The sequence below is a fragment of the Phyllopteryx taeniolatus genome, chromosome 2 (genome assembly GCF_024500385.1).
Source record: "Phyllopteryx taeniolatus isolate TA_2022b chromosome 2, UOR_Ptae_1.2, whole genome shotgun sequence".
Taxonomy (NCBI): Eukaryota; Metazoa; Chordata; class Actinopteri; order Syngnathiformes; family Syngnathidae; genus Phyllopteryx; species Phyllopteryx taeniolatus.
The window spans coordinates 1522466-1540797 of record NC_084503.1 but is presented as its reverse complement, the minus strand read 5'-3'; the positions used below and the strand labels follow the sequence as shown (position 1 = coordinate 1540797).

General features: G+C 43.8%; 2 protein-coding genes across 7 annotated transcripts in view; one reads left to right on the top strand and one right to left on the bottom strand.

Annotated features, from left to right (window-relative positions):
• The first annotated feature begins 97 nt into the window (after nucleotides 1-97).
• On the top strand, nucleotides 98-4460 carry dtwd1 (DTW domain containing 1). Of its 4 annotated transcripts, none has more exons than XM_061751473.1 (5): nucleotides 98-209; nucleotides 1513-1796; nucleotides 1925-2062; nucleotides 3458-3734; nucleotides 3827-4460. In XM_061751473.1, exons 2-5 carry the CDS (start codon nucleotides 1575-1577, stop codon nucleotides 4096-4098), a joined length of 909 nt encoding a protein of 302 aa, XP_061607457.1. In that variant the 5' UTR covers nucleotides 98-209; nucleotides 1513-1574; the 3' UTR covers nucleotides 4099-4460. The 4 variants fall into 4 exon arrangements, with proteins under 4 accessions (XP_061607457.1, XP_061607438.1, XP_061607448.1 ...); XM_061751454.1 differs by having other exon boundaries at nucleotides 1925-2149; XM_061751464.1 differs by having other exon boundaries at nucleotides 1513-1808.
• LOC133467014 (NAD(P) transhydrogenase, mitochondrial-like) overlaps nucleotides 4431-18332 on the bottom strand; it is an 18533-nt gene continuing 4631 nt past the window's right edge. For all 3 annotated transcript variants that reach the window (XM_061751391.1, XM_061751410.1, XM_061751399.1), the window contains exons 3-22: nucleotides 17199-17428; nucleotides 16927-17126; nucleotides 16231-16318; nucleotides 16063-16151; nucleotides 15686-15873; nucleotides 15423-15556; nucleotides 14931-15122; nucleotides 14333-14483; nucleotides 13879-14040; nucleotides 13660-13770; nucleotides 13423-13568; nucleotides 12201-12396; nucleotides 10984-11217; nucleotides 9792-9952; nucleotides 7689-7868; nucleotides 7439-7598; nucleotides 6116-6197; nucleotides 5919-6037; nucleotides 5503-5618; nucleotides 4431-4745 (exon numbers count right to left, since the gene is read on the bottom strand). In XM_061751391.1, the coding sequence (XP_061607375.1) occupies nucleotides 4599-4745; nucleotides 5503-5618; nucleotides 5919-6037; nucleotides 6116-6197; nucleotides 7439-7598; nucleotides 7689-7868; nucleotides 9792-9952; nucleotides 10984-11217; nucleotides 12201-12396; nucleotides 13423-13568; nucleotides 13660-13770; nucleotides 13879-14040; nucleotides 14333-14483; nucleotides 14931-15122; nucleotides 15423-15556; nucleotides 15686-15873; nucleotides 16063-16151; nucleotides 16231-16318; nucleotides 16927-17126; nucleotides 17199-17428 (3086 nt within the window). In that variant the 3' untranslated portion in view covers nucleotides 4431-4598. The remainder of the gene's footprint in view (nucleotides 4746-5502; nucleotides 5619-5918; nucleotides 6038-6115; nucleotides 6198-7438; nucleotides 7599-7688; nucleotides 7869-9791; nucleotides 9953-10983; nucleotides 11218-12200; nucleotides 12397-13422; nucleotides 13569-13659; nucleotides 13771-13878; nucleotides 14041-14332; nucleotides 14484-14930; nucleotides 15123-15422; nucleotides 15557-15685; nucleotides 15874-16062; nucleotides 16152-16230; nucleotides 16319-16926; nucleotides 17127-17198; nucleotides 17429-18332) is intronic.

The window sequence follows — 18332 nt, the reverse complement described above, 5'->3', positions numbered from 1 at the left end:
GCAAATGAATGAGGCATCTTCACCGACCGCACCACTTTCCACATTCAATATGGCGCCGACGTTTACGTACGATTTTGCATAAAGGCTTGCTCTACTTTACTATGGCTACAAACCGGGGGGGGGGGGAACTTCCTGTAGCTGAAGGCGCTATTAAAACATCCCGGTCCAGTAATTCTCGACTTCCAAATTGATTGGTGCGCGTGTGACCAGTAAGTGAAACACACACGAACAGAAACGCTGGTTTCCATTCATTAGCCAACACAGCTAGCTAGCCCCGTTGTTGTGTATGTACAGTGTACACACTCCACGATATAACATGAGCAGCGCGTATGTCGGTCAACGTACGATTATACGAAGTACCATTTGGCTTTGGTGTGCAAAAGTAGTCGAATGTTACGTTACTAGTCATACCTGTTGTCAACTAGTACACAGTTCGGCCGCACTAGTAATGTAGTCGCCCTACTAGATTGTAGTACAAGTGAGGACAAAAGAGCGTACGATTGCCATTGCAGCATCGCTGTACTGTACTAGTGCGCTCTTTGTCCTGACTAGTAAAGGAGATGCAACGACTACAATGCATAACTGTCTCCACTAGTGCCTCCTACTACGGAATAGCTTTTCTTCACACTAGAATATTTTACTAGTGAGGCAAAGCTACTCGTGTACATTTTGGTGCTACTAGGGTCCAGTAGGCTACTAGTGCACGACACCAGGACAACTTTGTAGGAAACTAGACTTTTCTATTGAGGTCAAACTATTTTCCTACATTTTACTAGTGAGGCAAAACTACTATTGTGTGACGCACGCCTGCTCGTTGGGCCAAGTAGTCTTACTAGTGCAGCATTGTAGTTTACTCGTAAGGTGTAAGGTTTTGTGATATAAAAACTGACCATTATCAGTCATTTCAAAACTTTTGTCACCAAAAATGTGACCTATAAATTGTACAACTCAATTAAAAAAAAAACATCTTTTCAAGAAGCAAAGTAAGAATAAACAACTGAAATAATGAAAACAATAACAAGTGTGCACAACCTCTTATAACAAATTGCAACTCATTAAATGGGAGTCTGTGCTCACCTGGCAGCATTAAACGTACCTCTTATTAACACCAAATAAAGTTCAGATGTTCTAGTAGGATTTTTTTTACTTCCCCTCCTGAAAAGATTTTTTTTTTCCCCCTCATTTGAGTTGTACAGGTTTTAGTTCACAATAATGTGAGAACTTGAGTTTTGTAATGATTTATCTCAGTCTCTCTCTTTGATATCACAAAATTGTGGCATTTGAACAGGGGTGTGTAGACTTTTTATATCCACTGTATGTTATTTGTTCTCTATTTTGTATATCCTGTTTGGATATGCCTGGGCCTTGAGTCTGTAATTCAAGCTGATTGATTTTTTTTTATTTATTTATTTTTTTTTTTGTACTTTACAGGATCAGCATTTGTAATTAATTGTTACAAGTATAAAATTAGAAATCTCTGAACTCAAGCCAAAACGTGTCCCCGTTGCGCAGCTATAAATATCTGCTCCACGTTCTCATCTCATCGGGACTGTCCACGTCCAGCGCGAGCAACCATGAGCGGCTTGGACGAAGGCTGCAGCGATCCGGCACACACGCACGACGAGCTGTCCGAGCCGCCTCTTCGAGGTTTGAAATTGGCATCGCACGGCGTGCTGGAGAAAGTGCAGCAGAGGGGCAGGTCAAAATGTGCGAAATGCGGAGGATCAAGGATGTTCTTCTGCTACACATGCTGCTTATTAGTGGATGTCAGTCTGCATGAAATCCCCGTCGTCAAGGTCGGTATAAAGGTTTGCGATTGTTTGTTCTTTTTGGCCTTGGGGTTCAAGTCTTTGCAATGGTTCTAATGTCAGTTTTATTTAATGTTAGGTTTGGCGTGGTTCACATTTTTTTCCCCTGCGTGTAGCTTCCAGTGAAGATAGACATCATCAAGCACCCCAATGAGACCGATGGCAAGAGCACTGCGGTTCATGCCAAGATCCTCGCACCCAGCGACGTCACCATCTACACGTACCCCTGCATTCCCGACTACGATCAAGACGAGGTCTGCTCCGTCCTCCGCTTTGTTGAACAACTGCGTCTTACTATGAACAGATTTTCCACGACGGTTCTGCCTTCCACTACTGAACAGGTGTCAAACTCAAGATCCAGCCTGCCGCATCACTTTTATTTGGCCCACTAAAGCAATTAAAGTGTGTGTATACTTCATGTTTCTTGCTAAATAGGTTTGTTCCTTTCATGCAGTTTTTCTTCACTTTTAACAGGTAATCCAAGTATTTAGTTTTTCACCAAATCCCTTCTTAACATAGATAACAACAGCCGTACAGTACTGTATCATTAATATTTGTGTTCCACAATGTTACATGACTTCTGATTTCAAATTCAATTTTTTGTAGCAATAAATTGCTGGGGCACTATTGTATATGAAATATGTTGAGGTGACTATACATTTTTATGGTTTTCATTAGGGCTGTAAGGGGGAAAAAAATCTGCTCAGTCAACCGCAAAAATTGATCGATGCAAAAATGTATGCCTCGTGGCAATAAAAAATATGAATGAAAGCATATTTGCGCCGCCCGGCACCATTTGACCACTGTCCATTTTACCGCACAGACATTTGTTGCAAACAGACGCACTGTTGGACCAGTGAAAAACATTGCCAAAAACGACAAAGGAGCATCTGTGAGCTATTTTTAAGACACTATCGGATGTGTAATACAGCCGTTTTTTTGTTTGTTTGTTTTTTAACTCTAAATGGTAATTGCTAGCGCACTAATTCTAATCGCTAATGCTAACCATTTAGCAAAGGCTATTTTTGTGGTCTCAAATTCTGTAGACTTTATATCATACACTCAGTACCAACATATGTAATTTAAGGATGGAAGTCCAGCCTTCATGAATGAAAATAAAATGCATTAGTCGTTAAAAAAAAAGGGGGTGGGGGGGGGAAATTACTCAGTACTTGACGACATATTTCTATAGGTTAATCAATTCTATGACGATTAAATAGTGGCAGCCCTAGTTCCAATATATTGTTAGGTGGCCCGCGCCAAAAGTGAATTTGACACCCCTGTACTACTGTATGACATTTCTAGACACTTGTTGAACAACTTTGGCGTACTAGTAAGACAACTACATGTTACTAGTGAGACAAAACTGTGCACTAGTTAACATCTGTACGCCACTCATACTTCTAGTGAAGTGCGAGATGTCTACGAGTAGAATTTTATAATACCATTTTAGTACTTATAGCACGCAGTTTTGCTTCACTGGTCACTTGGGAATGGAAAAATAACATTACTAGTAAGATAAAGATGTTCTACTAGTGTGCTGAATTGTTTTACTACGAAGAACTTTTTGCCAGTTTTCCACAGATTGTTTACACTGTGTCATTTCCTAAATTCTGCTGTCTGATTACCTCCCCCCCCATCTCCTCCAGGTCGTGTTGGTGTTCCCTGGTCCAGGCGCTGTCACAGTGCAAGACATGGTGCAGCGTTTGCATGAGAAGACGGACAGCAGGTCAAGTGGCCCCCGCTTAAAGAGGCGGAAACTAGTGAACGTTCCAGCCGACGCGCACGCTACGGAAGATCCGGGGTCAGGGGCCCCGGATGAAACGAAGAGCTCCGAATCAAGGGCGCATCCCGTCCAGAGGGTGGTCTTCATCGACAGCACGTGGAACCAGACCAACAAAATCAGCACAGATGAGCGACTACAAGGTACTCAATGATTTTTGTTTTGTTTTTTGTTTTGTGTGGTAGTAGCAAGTTCGCCCAACAGTTTAACATCACTCCGTGCTGCAACTTTTCAGACCTGCTCCAGGTTGAGCTGAGGACGAGGAAAACGTGCTTCTGGCGCTCTCAGAAGGGCAAACCAGACACTTACCTCGCGACGATCGAAGCCATCTATTATTTCCTCAAGGACTTCCACGAACAGTGCCTTGCTCAAGAGTACAGCGGAGAGTATGATAATCTTCTCTTCTTCTACTCTTACCTGCACACAGTTGTCAACAAGTCAAAGGAGGCTGGAAAGAAGGAAGCCGAGAGGAGAGAAAAACAGCGACAGACTGAAGCAAGACTATAAATCCAAGTCAAGTTCCCATTTTAAGTTTGATTTTGTTTGGGATGGAAACATTTGTTGGAATAAAATGTTAAGGATTTTCAATGGCAAGGTGAAACTAATTAATCCAGTGTAAAAAAAAAAAAAAAAGAAATCCCACTTGATCCAGAGCTAGCATGTTAGCAAGCAGTCACATTGTATGCAAAGCTCTACCGTTGTTCCAAAAAGTATGAAAATTTAAAACTGCATCTTTTCCTCTTTAAAAGTGAATATACCAAAAGCAGAGAGGCAGGATTATACGTTTCCATGAAAAAGGATTATTTCACTTTCAAAAGCAGCACAACAGGAGTCTCAAGTACATTTAAATATATTTATTTACAAACCAGTACATAACAGTCCCATTCATGAAATCTCATCTAGTATTGTACATGTTAAGATCATCCATTTCATTAGATACAGAGTTAAATATCTTAAGAGCCAATGCTGGGGTTGGAAAGAAAAATATTTCTTTTGTACCATGGGGCCTAGTAGAAGGCCTCCCTAATCTTGGCTTGGAGGCTGTCGCATGTCTTCTTGGCGTCTCCCAGCAACATGGATGTGTTGGCCTTGTAGAAAATGGGGTTATCCACGGCGGCGTAGCCCACACCCAAGGTCCGCTTCATCACGATCACCTACAGAAACGTGAGGAAGAACAAAATTGTCCGACTTGTGTCAAAAGGAATACAGTGGTGCTTTCACATCAGAGTTTCATTTGTTCTGTGACCATGCGTATAATACAAATCATATTTCCCCATTGAGATGAATAACAATGCCAATAATGTGTTCCAGCTGTCAAAAAAAAAAGAAATGTGTTTTTGAATAGGACAAATGTTGTACTTTATGACAAATAAAATGTAAGGAAATAAAACGGTTTTTGCCACATTTTCCGTTTCAATTCAGTTCACATGTTGCTCCTGTCTTGCGCGCCATGGCCACCTGAGGGCAGTATCATTCACACACACCGATATATTGTCCACGGAGCTGAGCTCAGCTCCTAAATCCTCAGTACGCTGCAGTAACATTTGTCTTTCATCACAGACAATAAAGAATATATGCCTGAGTATTGTTTATATTATCGGTCTGCATTTGTTGCCTTAATGTTTGTGTTCAAATGTCTGTGGTCTTAAAAAAGCTATAACACTGCGATACAGATGCTATAAGTTAGCCCATCTATGGCATTTCTCATTAAGTGTTAGCACAAAGCTAGCTGACTTTAATGCAGTTGTTGTGTTAAATACACGTGTATTTCGACATTGTTTACTTCATGTTCAGTTTGACAGGAAGCTTCAACTGGGAGTGGCAAGAAACAGCTTGAAGCCTCGTTTTTGAAGAATTGTTCACGATTTATCAAACTGCTGCTTGTTGATTGAAATCTAAAGCTGGACCAACCTGTTTGGACTTCCACACCTCCAGGACAGGCATGCCAGCAATTATGGAGTTTGGGTCCTCTTGAGCAGCGGAATTCACAGTGTCGTTGGCACCGATGACCAGCGTCAGGTCCGTCTCTGTGGGCCGCGGACAGTTACACGTGATCACACGAGACAAAAACATCATTTCCTTTGAAAAGCAACGCTAATCAATTCCCCAGCACCACTAAGCACTGTCGTAAACACAACCATGTGTCTCAGAGCGTACAGCTGATTACTGCGTGTCACAACAAAAGGGAGGTCAAAGTAAAAAGATGGGCGGGGAGGATGAAAAGTGGATGGGGTGGACTTCCCACCAAATTTGTGTAATTTTAGCCAACAGCTCACTGCTAAAATGATAACTAGCCTCCCCCTGTGAAATTCTGGGAAAAGGTTTACCCGGAAAGTCTTCATTGATCTCATCCATCTCCAAGACCACATCGTAGGGTACACCGGCCTCAGCCAAGAGCACGTTCAGCTGGCCTGGCATACGCCCAGCCACTGGATGGATACCAAACCTGAAGAAAACATTTTTGGGGGTGCATCATTCAATTTGTCACTTACGAGGGAACGTTCACGTAAATGCCCACTGTTACCTGACAGCCTTGCCTTGTTCCTTCAGCATCTTCACCATGTCTGCAATTGGATACTGGGCTTTTGCTGCACACAACCCCCAACCTAAATGCACACAAAAGGCACACGTCAAGCTAAATTCTTATCCTGACTAATTGCATCCCATTGGGGGATGTGTTGGGTTTATAGTAGTGACTTTTATTTAGGTAATATTGAAATGTGTTTGTGGCGAGATCAACATGAGATTGAATTATTTTGTTATTTGTATTTGTATCCTTTTTTTTTTTTTTTTTTGAAGCCAGTCATCCCAATTGGGCCTTTCAATTTCCTCACTACCACTTGTTTGCCAGTTTGGACTTGATCAGTATGTAGAGCATCAGTTTGACATTACACTGTTTCGCTGAATCAAAGCCTTATGTCGGACCACACATCTGTCCGTGGTTAGATTGTAAAAACCACCGGCGCACATGGCAGCCATGTGTATCCCAAGTTATTCTTTGTGGTTGATGCAGGAGGCTAGAAAAATAGATGTCGTGAGTGACCTTGGCGGAAGCAATTGTACTTGACTGGGGTAGCTCCAAGGTGATGAAACTTGCGAGGCTATAACGTAAGATCTCAAAATATTCCAAGGGAGAGGACAACCAGTCAACTGTTGAAAATGTAAATAGGTATGAAGTTGGGTAGTCGCAGAGATGCTAGAGTCGCGTTTGCTGATGCATATGTGAGGATTGGATATTAGAAGGATCGAATGACCACACCAACTTTACAAATTGTGTAAGCTACGTCTTAAGCTACATACAGATACCTTTTAGCTACATGTGCTGAGACCATTGGAAGGTTTTAAAATGTTTGGCCGGTCAACACAAAAGACCAATAACCTACAACAGTGATGTGCAAGTATGGTGCATGGGCTCCCTCTTGTGGTATGTGAAAGAATCACCGAATTAAATCTTCAGTGATTCAGAGTTATAGTGGCTTCAAGTTGTTTTTGTTTTGTTTGTTTTTTTAAAAAAAATCCAGTACAGTACCTTTGTTAAGCTGTATTTAACTCTTAAGTTCAACACGTTTGCATTCAATTCTGTACAACTGTTTATTTTAAAAAAAGATTACTGTCGGTACAATTTTTGTTTACATTTTATGTGCAATGCCTTTGAATTGAATCATTATTTTAGTACAGTGTTCCCCCCTGCAGTTTTAATGTTCAAGCAGCGAATAATGGTACAGTGACTTGCAATAATAGGTGAACATGATCCAACCAGAACGGTGACTAGTGGTAGAACTTCGATGCATGAGTCAAAAACAAATGTGACAACCTGAAAACAATGTTTGCATACAAACCCTCGCACCTGGCGTGATGATGATGCTGTTGGCTTCCTTGATTATGTCAATGGTCTGGTCCACGTTGACCTCCGTGTGGGTGCCAACAATCTCCATGGGTTTGCCGCCCGCTGTGGAGGTGGTGCCGTAGCCACCCAGGATCACATTGGGCAGGGAGCGGTTCATCGCCTCGGGTGAGCGAGGGGATTGTTGGTGTTACGCAAGCGACTTTAGTACAGTGTGAGAGTTTTTGTTGTTGTTGCATTTTGATGGACTCACCACACACATGATGTAAGAGAGGATGGCTCCCGAGGAGCCGATCAAGGCGCCGACGATGGTCATGAGATTGTTATCCAGGAGGAAGCCTTCAGCGCACAGCGCCCAGCCAGAGTAGCTGTTGAGTACGGTGATGACCACCGGCATGTCCGCACCTCCAATGGCCGCTGTCAGCGTGACGCCCTACCATGACCAAGCGCCACTGAAATCACGATGCTAATAGCAACCCCGCTGGTTGATGCATGCTACCAAAATCACAACTGTGGTGTAAATGTTCAGCGCTTTATGAACAATTAAGGAAAGCAACTATTAACGATCAAGTTGAATGCTATACAGTACATGTGACTGTGCAGGACACTAAAGTATTGTACAGGTCTTTGGAGACTCAGTTAAAAGCCCATGCAATTAGTGAAGTACATGTTTTTTTAAATTACTTTTTCAAACAGTTTTTATTATTATTAAAATACAGCGAACCCCCTCATATTCACGGTTCAGCATTCTGTTTTGTGCTCAGACCAAAGCAATAAAATGGATTTCTTTACAAAAGTATTGCTTTGGCCACATCTTGTGGTATCTTGGTGGCAAGGAACTACGTTGAAGTGAGTCGAGGAGCTTGGTTTGCAAAGAAAGTTGTGCTTCGCCGCCATCTTGTGGCATCTCTGTGCCAAGGACCTTCCGTGAAGTGGGTTGAGGAGCTTTCTTTATACAACAGTAGAAAAAGTATTTTGCCGCATCGTGTGGTATCTTGGTACCAAGGAACTATGAAGTGAGTTGAGGAGCTTTATTTGGACCATAGTAGTGCTTTGCTATTATTTTGTGGCATTTTGGCGCCAAAGAACTATGTTGAAGTGAGTTGAGGAGCTTTATTTGGACAAAAGTTGAGCTTTGCTATTATTTTGTGGCATTTTGGCGCCAAAGAACTATGTTGAAGTGAGTTGAGGAGCTTTATTTGGACAAAAGTTGTGCTTTGCTATTATTTTGTGGCATTTTGGCGCCAGAGAACTATGTTGAAGTGAGTTGAGGAGCTTTATTTGGACAGAAGTAGTGCTTTGCTATTATTTTGTGGCATTTTGGCGCCAAAGAACTATGTTGAAGTGAGTTGAGGAGCTTCATTTAGACAAAAGTAGTGCTTTGCCGCCACCTTGCAGCATTCTATAGCCAATTATAAACCTTTTTTGAGGAGGCTTGCAGATTTTGCTATTAGTGGCAGGGCTCGATTCCTAACTGTATAATGATATACAGTATATGAATGTCATTTAAAAAAAACTCAAACTTTGAATTAGAACTATCTTTCTTTGCTGATTGGCTCAGAGACGTGGCGTTTATTTTGACTGAAACTTAAGTTACCTACTAAAGCTTAAAAGGGTAAAGGTATCTTTTGAAATGTTTTACCAGAAACAAAGTCAATATGCAGTTCATCTTAGAAGAGAAAAGATTATTTTCCCCACCCTGAGCACACACACGTTCTTCCTCTTGCGGAATATGTGTTCATAATTTGTGGAAGCATGCGGCCCACGGTTACTGGAAATTAACATTATTTAAATGGGTCAAGACACTAAACAGGTTTGTAGTTTATAGTGTGGTTAAAAGATGTTCATCAGTAGTGATATCGGTATTGATACTGTACTTGCTCCGATACCACGACGCGATACCACTTTATCAATTTGACCTCTACCGTCCGGGCAGGTGGAGTAAGAGCCGTGTGGAGATACTTTAAGGCAAACATGGATGACAACGCTTTGTCAGCTGACCGCAAATTATGCGCTGCAAAGTGCCCCCTAGTGTTCAGACAGACACACCGCATAACTGAAATGCCTCGCGTTACCGGCAACATTTACGTGTGCGAACAGTTTGATGTTCAAATGTCAGTCATGACAGGTCGTTACCCGGTTGGTACTCGGTATCGGTCGGAAAAAACATCATTGCGTCCCGATCGATCAGGTTTATGATGTCACAAATTGTGCCAGTATGTAGCATGACAGTCTGCAATTGGCTTTGCTTTTGGTGCCCATGAGAACATTGGTCAACATTCACATTTGAATATGTACTTTGAAAACAACTCTTTCTTGCAGTACTCGTGTCGTAGTCGTCTTAGTGGAAACTCACCATAACAGTGGACAGCCCGGACACCCCGAGTAGACATCCCATTCCGGTGCCGTAACTCGAGCTAAGCATGAAGGGCACCATGCCACCGAGCGACGCCGCCATAAGACCGGCATTCAACATGTGACGGCCGGGCAACAGGAGAGGCGCAGAGTTCAGGATGCCTGCAAAGGGAATCGGTCACACGCACATTTCATTTTGGTCTTCTCTCTGTTTGTTCTAAGGGAAGACCACGACGAGACGCAACATGTTACGCACGCTCTCTTGTTCGTCGGTGTCTACAAACATGCAGATGGTCTAATGAAGAACGCCATTCCAGAAATCAAGACAGCCATTCTGTTCTCCGAGAGACCAGAAAGCTTCACGTGTGTTCCTCTTAATCCTCACATAGTTTTGACATTTGAAAGCAATAACAAAAAAAAATGTCATCCTTTCACCCTGAAATTTGATGACGTTTCCAAACGAGGCCCAAAATGTAAACATTAAAAAATGTAATTCACTCCAAAGTTGTGTACAGTAAGGCTTTTCTGTGTCTTCTAAAATGGATTTAAGAATGTTATGTAATCTTGAAAGTGTAAAACTGTACATGCCATCATTTTTGATGGGACACTAGTGGTAACATGTGCAAGAGGGATCACAAATCAGTCGTGAGAACTGTCTATGTTCCGCCACATTTGCGCAGGTGCCCACAGAAACTTGCACCTGTTGGTCTTTGGGAGGATCACAAAACAGTAAAAGAGTAAAACAGTATATTAACGATCATACACTACTACACATAAGGATCAGTAATTTAGCGAAATTTAAAAAAAAAACAAGTGGTTTAAAATGTATAAAAACAACTTTTCTCTGAAACATTGATGCATTTAATACATTTTGGAAAGAAGCGTTGATGATTTGATGAAGAAGATTATGACGAGGATATTCTTCGAACATACTGTGTGTACAGCATGAAAGGGTTGAAATCACTCGCACGACAACGAGCGAATGTGCCCGGCACGGCACAGTCTAAATCGAGACATGGATTTCCTTGAGGATCATTTTGGCTTTGGGATGATCAAAGACGCAATCAGGAACAGACAACGCGGATGATTACTCTGTCTGAAAAATCCAAAACAGTCATCACAACATGTAAAATCAGTTCTTCAAAACATGCGCTCGTGCTCCCCAAATGCTTGACTCACGCCGCGTTAAGTACCTTGCAGCTTGCCATAGGCGACCAGCGATCCACTAAAGGTGACACCTCCGATGTACGTGCCCAAGTAGGCCACCGTCTTGAGCACGCCGGCGGCCGGGTGAGCGTCGAGGTGGGGGAACTCGATCATGTACTCCGCCACGCAGGTGAGAACCGCAGCCAGGCCCACGAGGCTGTGGAACGCCGCCACCAACTGAGGCAAGTCCGAGATTTCGATCCGCTTGGCAATGGTCAAACCTGCGCGCCAGCAGAGAGCGATTTCAGTCAACGTCCTTGGCCGAGTTAGACAGCGCGATGAAAAAAAGGCCAGTCACCTGTTTTGTGTTTCTCTAGTCTGAGCTAATTGGGCCTGATCTTCAAAGAGCAAAACAAACAGTCAAGCATGATTAGTCGCCGCTCCTCCATTTCCCCTCTCCAAACAAAATGACCCATCAAAGCCAAGAGGGTTGCGCTAAACATCATTTATCATCCTCGGGTTTTAAATGTCCGTTACGACACTCAGAAATGGTCTTGAGTTTGGAACTTTTTCACTCTCGGGACTGTCGAGAGGGATGCAAAGTTCAAGCCGACCGATGACACCGTTAAAGAACCACGTCTAAGTCGGCCGACAATGGTCAATGTTCTCACACAATTAGAAATTATACAACTGTCTGTTTGTTCATCTATCTGTGCCAACAATGTATAGTGAAAGGCCGAACAACGAAATGCTCGTGCATGAGATGGCAGGAGGCGCGCGCAACCTGTGCATGCCATCCGTACAACAGAACTAATCATGGCTTCCTGTAACTGCATCAACTTTTGTGGAATGAACCAGGCCAAGATTTCAAACCAAGTAAGTCAATTTGTCAGGAATTTAAGACGAGATCATCATGAAGTATTAATGACCTTTTTTTTTTGGTGGCGCGCCGTGAGACTTTTCCGATGTAAAATGGCTGCCTTGGCTCAATAAGGGTTGAGAAAGTGTTCGTTAATGTTTCGTGAGCGATCATCGGATATGCCGCAGTTCACGATCCCATTCCACTCAATTGGTCCGAACGTCGTGTGAATTTCAATTTGTAGTCTCAGGAGAGGGCATTTGACTCATGCATGTGTAAATTATTACAATGGTTAACATTCATGCATGACCAAGCACAGCTTTTACTAGCCTTGTTACGCATATTTTTGTCCGTTCTAGCACACACTCATTGTTTTAGGTATCAAAACATCTGGTGGCCACCTACCCAGTGTCCCACCAGTGGCCATGGCCAACGACATCTGTGACAGCAGCTCCGGGGAAGGCTTGAGGGCACCTAGGGTGGCGGCGATGCCTCCTGCGACTCCCATCATGCCCAGCGCGTTTCCAAGTCGACTGGTGCCCTGAGCGGAGAGGCCTGCCAGCGCACCGACGCAGCACAAGCCGGAGCCCAGGTACATCATCTGAGGACCGCCGCAAACAAACACGTTCCTCAAAACAGTTGGAAGGACTCAAATCATTTCAAACGGTAGCTTTTGAGAGGCAAATAGGAGAGGAAAAGGAATGCGCAACTGTCAATTCATATTTTATGGAGGATTCGGATTCAAGGTGGAGGCAATTTTGAACAGTTCCAAAAGACAAATGTGGAACCCACAAGAAAAAAAGTTGTGAGAGCACAAATTTGAAACCTCAACTCAAACCGAGACCCATCTGAAGATCTGTGGAGTGACCCCAAGAAAGTAAGCCTTACATGAAACCCGTTTGGATCTGCAAGTCATCGACACCCCCCGAAAAAGTTTTGAATTGCCTGTACAGTAAAGCGCTATTTTTGTCTTCATGAAACTCCTCAACTCACTTCAACCTAATTCCTTGACACTACTTTTGTCTAAATGAAACTCCTGAACTCACTTCAACATTATCCCTTGGCACCGAGATGCCTCAAGATGGCTGCATAGCATTTGTTTTGTCTAAATGAATCGCCTCAACTCACTTCAACATAGCTCATTGACACTAATATGCCACCATACGGCGGGATAGCATGAATTGACTCAATGAAACTTCGCAACTCACTTCAACCTAATTCCTTGACACTACTTTTGTCTAAATGAAACTCCTGAACTCACTTCAACATTATCCCTTGGCACCGAGATGCCTCAAGATGGCTGCATAGCATTTGTTTTGTCTAAATGAATCGCCTCAACTCACTTCAACATAGCTCATTGACACTAATATGCCACCATACGGCGGGATAGCATGAATTGTCTCAATGAAACTTCTCAACTCACTTCAACATAGTTCGTTGGCACCAGGAGGCTCCAAGCAATACTTGTATTGATTTGGCCTGAGCACAACAACAGTGACTAACGGCAGCGACGTGGATAAGCCTGCTGATTGGTTGATTTAGTTGTGCGGTGCAGACTTTGAATATCTGCTGTTTAAGAAGAAAAAGGATGATGCACAAGTGGGGAGCTGACCGAATGACCTTTCACCTGTTCAATGTTGTAACCAGCTGCCACGGATGCGCCGTATCCACCGACGAAGGCAGCCCCGGGTAACGCGTACAGGTAGTTGTACTCCGGGGGGTCAGTGGGACGCTTGAACATGTCCAGCATCCGCTGGGTGATCAGGAAACCGCCTGAACATGAAACAAATGTGCTCATTTATTTGGCCAAATAAACAATTGCAATTGATATTTGTTTTGGTTCAAATTTAAAAACAGGTCAGACCAGCAATGTTGATGGAGGAAATGAAGGCAGCCGCAAGGGCGAGACTCTCAGGAAGTGAGGACGGCGTGAGACCCCCTCCCATCAGAACCAGACCGCCGACTGCCGTCAGACCTGTTCAGGAAGCACAACGCCAAGCGCTGAAATCACCCCACAAATCCAAATGATGTTCCCAAGTTGGGACAATTCATTCTGATTGAGTGCCAAGCGTAAAATTGGGACCTGAGATGGCGTTGGTGACGGACATTAGGGGCGAGTGCAGCGCGGGGGTCACGCCCCACACCGTGTGGTACCCCACGATCCCAGCCAGGCCGAAGGTGGTCACCATTTGCGTGAAGGCTGTGTTGGGAGAGATGAGGCCCAGAGCCAGACAGGTGGACAAACCTGCAGGGGTCAGCAAAGACCAACCGCGGTCAACTACTTAAGCTGCTCGCTTCACACACAACGAAACGCTGCTTTTCATTTTCGGGATCGAGCCCTGCCGTCCGTTTGACATCAATTTTAGGGGGCAATAGAACTTCTGCATAAAATAAAATAAAACATAATACCGGATAAAAAAGGTCGGTTGTAAAATGTCACCTGAAAGCCGAATATGCCTAACTCTCTGTGAGTTATGTAACAAGTAATTAAAAGTGTCAGCATCAATGTATAATAGGCTTGCGTGTGTCCTCCCGACCTGTAGTGTAGACGCCAGCATTGGTCATTGTGCGTTTAAACGGAGAAACAGCAGCCACTTTCTCTGCCTCCAACTCTGCCATGGACTTCTGTTTGACTGGCGGCGGGGGGACGGTCTTCGGGAGGGGCGCGGGGAACGTATTCTGGCCATCCTGTAGGCGCACCCAAAACATGCGATCGGGGGAGAATGGACGGTGGAATTACAAGAACAAAATAACACAGCAGTTTTGCGTGAGAGCGAAACATCTTGCCTTGTGGTAAACTCCGAACTCAAACTTAAAGATTAGCGTGCGCAAACGGCAATCAAGAACCGCTTACCAGCAGTTCTGGAAGACCAATTGTCTCTCTCGTGCAGCCTGAGCAGTGCTTAGTTTAACGAGGGCGAAACCGATATGTAACACTGAGGTTGCATGCTTTGCCTTCCATAAACAATGTGTCAGAGCTAAAGATTCCTGGAAAAGTCAGTAATGAGGGGTTCATTACATTGTTGCTGGTGAGCTATTCAAAGCTCGGCATGGGTCGCGTTCGCGTGAGAGGCTCCGATAGGCAAGAAGCGCCAATGAGCGTCAGAAGAGCTAAAGATTACAAATCAAACGCACCTTCATCACAAGCGTCCCGCGGATGACGTGGTCCATCGTGCCGTAGTCAAAATCCTCTTTGGGCTCGTAGTGGAAGTACTCCTTGTCGGGACTGATGGCCTTCAGCAGCTTCAGTACGTTGTTGGAGTAGAGGGTGCTGGCTTGGGTGGCCAAGCGGCTGGGCAGGTCCATGTAGCCGATGTGGGTCACGTTCTGTTCAAAGAAAACAAAAGAAATGAAGAGCATCTGTAGATTTTGTTACCCCAACTTCTTATCATTTTTGCAATCCCGAAAACGCTTATTGGAGGTTAATTTTTTTGGGGTTAACTTGTTTTTTTTTTTTTGCAATGCAATTATAATGGGCATCAACCGTGCTTTTGTCCAAGTAAAGCACAGATTCTACCTGAAAAAGCTACTTAAGTACAGTAACGATTATTATTTGCTTTGTTTATTTCCCCCCACTTGCATTTGGACACACTAAAGCAAGCAACTGGAGCATGAAAAAATCGTCACCTTGTGAATGTGCAGCTCTCCAGGCCTGGTGGTCTCAATGTTACCCCCCGCCTCTGCAGCCAGATCCACCACCACGGAACCGTCCTTCATGGACTCCACAAATTCCTTCTTGATCAGAATGGGAGCCCTCTTTCCTGAACACAGGACAAGAAACATGAGACGAAGAAAATCCTCGCTGCGGACCAAAGTATGGGCCGCTTTCTGGCGCGTCAGCCGGAACGGACGGAAAACAAAATGCAGTGCCGGGGTCGGAGTTGAGCGACCTGGAATCAGGGCGGTGCTGATGACAATGTCGACTTCTTTACACTGCTTGGCGAACAGCGCCATCTCGGCTTCAATGAACTCCTTTGACATTTCTTTGGCGTAACCTCCGACCCCGTCGCCGGACTCTTTCATGTCCACTTCTAAAGGCTCCGCCCCAAACGACTTGAACTGCTCCAGAGCAGCTGGTCTGATGGACATGAAACAGTTTTAAGGAAAACCGTTTGAGCAATTATTCGATATCGAGTTGTTGTGCTGGTGCGCCGTAGTCGTTCTACTACTTGTAGTATTGTAGTAAGTTGTCCAACAAGTGAGGACAAAGAGCCTCCTACTAACTAGATATCAAGGATAACGAATGAATGCCGTTTCAAACTTCTACCTTGTGTCAAATCCTCGCACAATGGCTCCCATGGATTTGGCTGCCCCCGCTGCTGCTAAACCCGCGACACCTCCTCCGATGACCAGGACCTGAAGTCAGCACATTTCGGATGCAAAAGCCGCAATGAGACGACACGAAGACAAAAAGAATCTTGAATGTGGCCTTTACCTTAGCTGGTGGTACTTTTCCTGCCGCTGTGATCTGACCGGTGAAGAATCTACCAAAGTGGTTGGCAGCCAGAACTACAGCCTTGTACCTACAAAGCAAAAAACACCCACGTTACTGATAGAACCTCTGGAACAACACACGGTATTCATTTGACAATGAACTCTGTTGAAGTGAGTTGAGGAGCTTCATTTTGACAAAACTAGTGCTTTGCTCCAATACTGTGGCATCTTCTTGCCGAGGAACTACTGTATGTTGAAGTGAGTTGAGGAGCTCCATTTTGACAAAACTAGTGCTTTGCTCCAATACTGTGGCATCTTCTTGCCGAGGAACTACTGTATGTTGAAGTGAGTTGAGGAGCTTCATTTTGACAAGAGTAGGGCTTTGGCACCCTCTTGCGGCATCTTGGTGCCAGCTCGCCAATTTCCGCTATTCGCGGCAGGGCTTGGTCGAGGGCACACTGACAACAATGGTACTTGGTAGCCTGTAGGTGGCAATCCCGGCCTTTATTTTCTGTGGCATTTTCCCAATGATAGATGTCAAATGCCATATGAGGCTGGTAACTGGAGACTATTTGAGCTGACTTTGGGCGAGAGGCAGCATACGCCCTGGACTGAGCATTAGCATCTTTGTAAAATAATTTCTCTTGGATCTCATCATGTATCCAATGAAGTCAATTTGATTTCTCATGGCCCTCACCCGGCGATATTGGCCATGGAGCTGAGCGCGTCGTAGCCTTGCGCGATGGTGACTCTGGGCACTTGATCCATGGCCAACACTGTGCTCTTCCGCTCTGACAGCTTCTTCATGAGCTCTGGATTCTGAGCTGGATAGATGAAGCTCACCAGGGTGGATTTTGGCTTCAGAAGGTCTGCCTCGCTCAGACTGGGTGCTCGAACCTACAGCAGAACACAACCGCTTTAAATGCTGTCAAATGTTAAAACAGCTGAAAGGTTAAAAGGAAGGGTTACCTTGAGGACCAGGTCTGATCCAAGGACTCCTTTGACATCAGTGATGCTGGCGCCTGCATCTTTGTACTGCTGGTCGGAGAACTTGGAGTCCTCACCGGCTCCGCTCTCCACCTTCACGCTGAAGCCTTGCTTGACCAGCGCCTGCACCCCGGCAGGCGACAACGCCACACGTCGCTCGTTCTGGAACGTCTCCTTGGGAACGCCGACCACCAGATCCTTGTAGAGAACACCTGGAGAACACACCACAGATGTGTTGTTTTCAGGTTGTTTTTTTTTAATTCAAATTTGAATACAAAAATGCTGTTTGTGATGTTACGAGACTCTTTGATATGCTCCCCCCACACCAAAAAACAGATTTGCCCAGGTGTCATGCCACAGATTAGAACTGTCATCTTGTAAACCAGGGATGTCCAAATGTTTTCCAATGATGGCCACATACAGTAATAAAAATTACAACAAAATAAAAAAGTCAAAATCTCAGATTGAGATTAATTTTAATTAAAATAATTGTATTTGTATTATATTATATTATCCATCCATTTTCAACACCACTTATCCTGGTTAGGGTCGCGGGGCACTGGAGCCTCTCCCAGCTGACTTCGGGCGAAAGGCGGACTACACCCAGAACTGGTCGCCAGTCAGTCGCAGGGCACATATAGACACGGACAACCATTCGCACCGTCACTGAGTGGGAACCGAACCCACGCTGCCCGCACCAAAGTCAGGCGAGTGTGCCACTACACCATCAGTGATTTATATTATATTATTTAATTATTTTTTTTAAATAAAGAATTCAAATTATGCCACTAACATCAACATTTACCATTTTCTGTTTTACCATTTTACAGATAACAAAATTGTGACAATTTTTAAAAACCTTTTTACATTAAAAAATAATTTAAAATAAAAAGTGTGATAGCTTGTAACATTCAACTTTAGTTAAATTATATTTTTTATTTAAAAAAAATCATGTGATATTTTATAACATTTAATTTTATCTACACTTTTACGGTAAATAAAAAACTCATTAAACTTTTTTTAAATATAAAAACGAATTTGAAATAAAAGTTGTTATATTTTTTACTATTGAACTGTCAGATTTTAATTTTTTATTGATTTTTTTATATACTTTGT

What these genes read in the sequence shown, in the direction of transcription:
- dtwd1 (XM_061751445.1), top strand. Translation starts at nt 1,575, where the DNA reads ATGAGCGGCTTGGACGAAGGCTGCAGCGATCCGGCACACACGCACGAC. An exon ending in TCGTCAAGGTCGGTATAAAG is followed by an intron (nt 1,809 to 1,924) that starts GTTTGCGATTGT and finishes CCCTGCGTGTAG; the next exon opens with CTTCCAGTGAAGATAGACAT. An exon ending in TGCCTTCCACTACTGAACAG is followed by an intron (nt 2,150 to 3,457) that starts GTGTCAAACTCA and finishes CATCTCCTCCAG; the next exon opens with GTCGTGTTGGTGTTCCCTGG.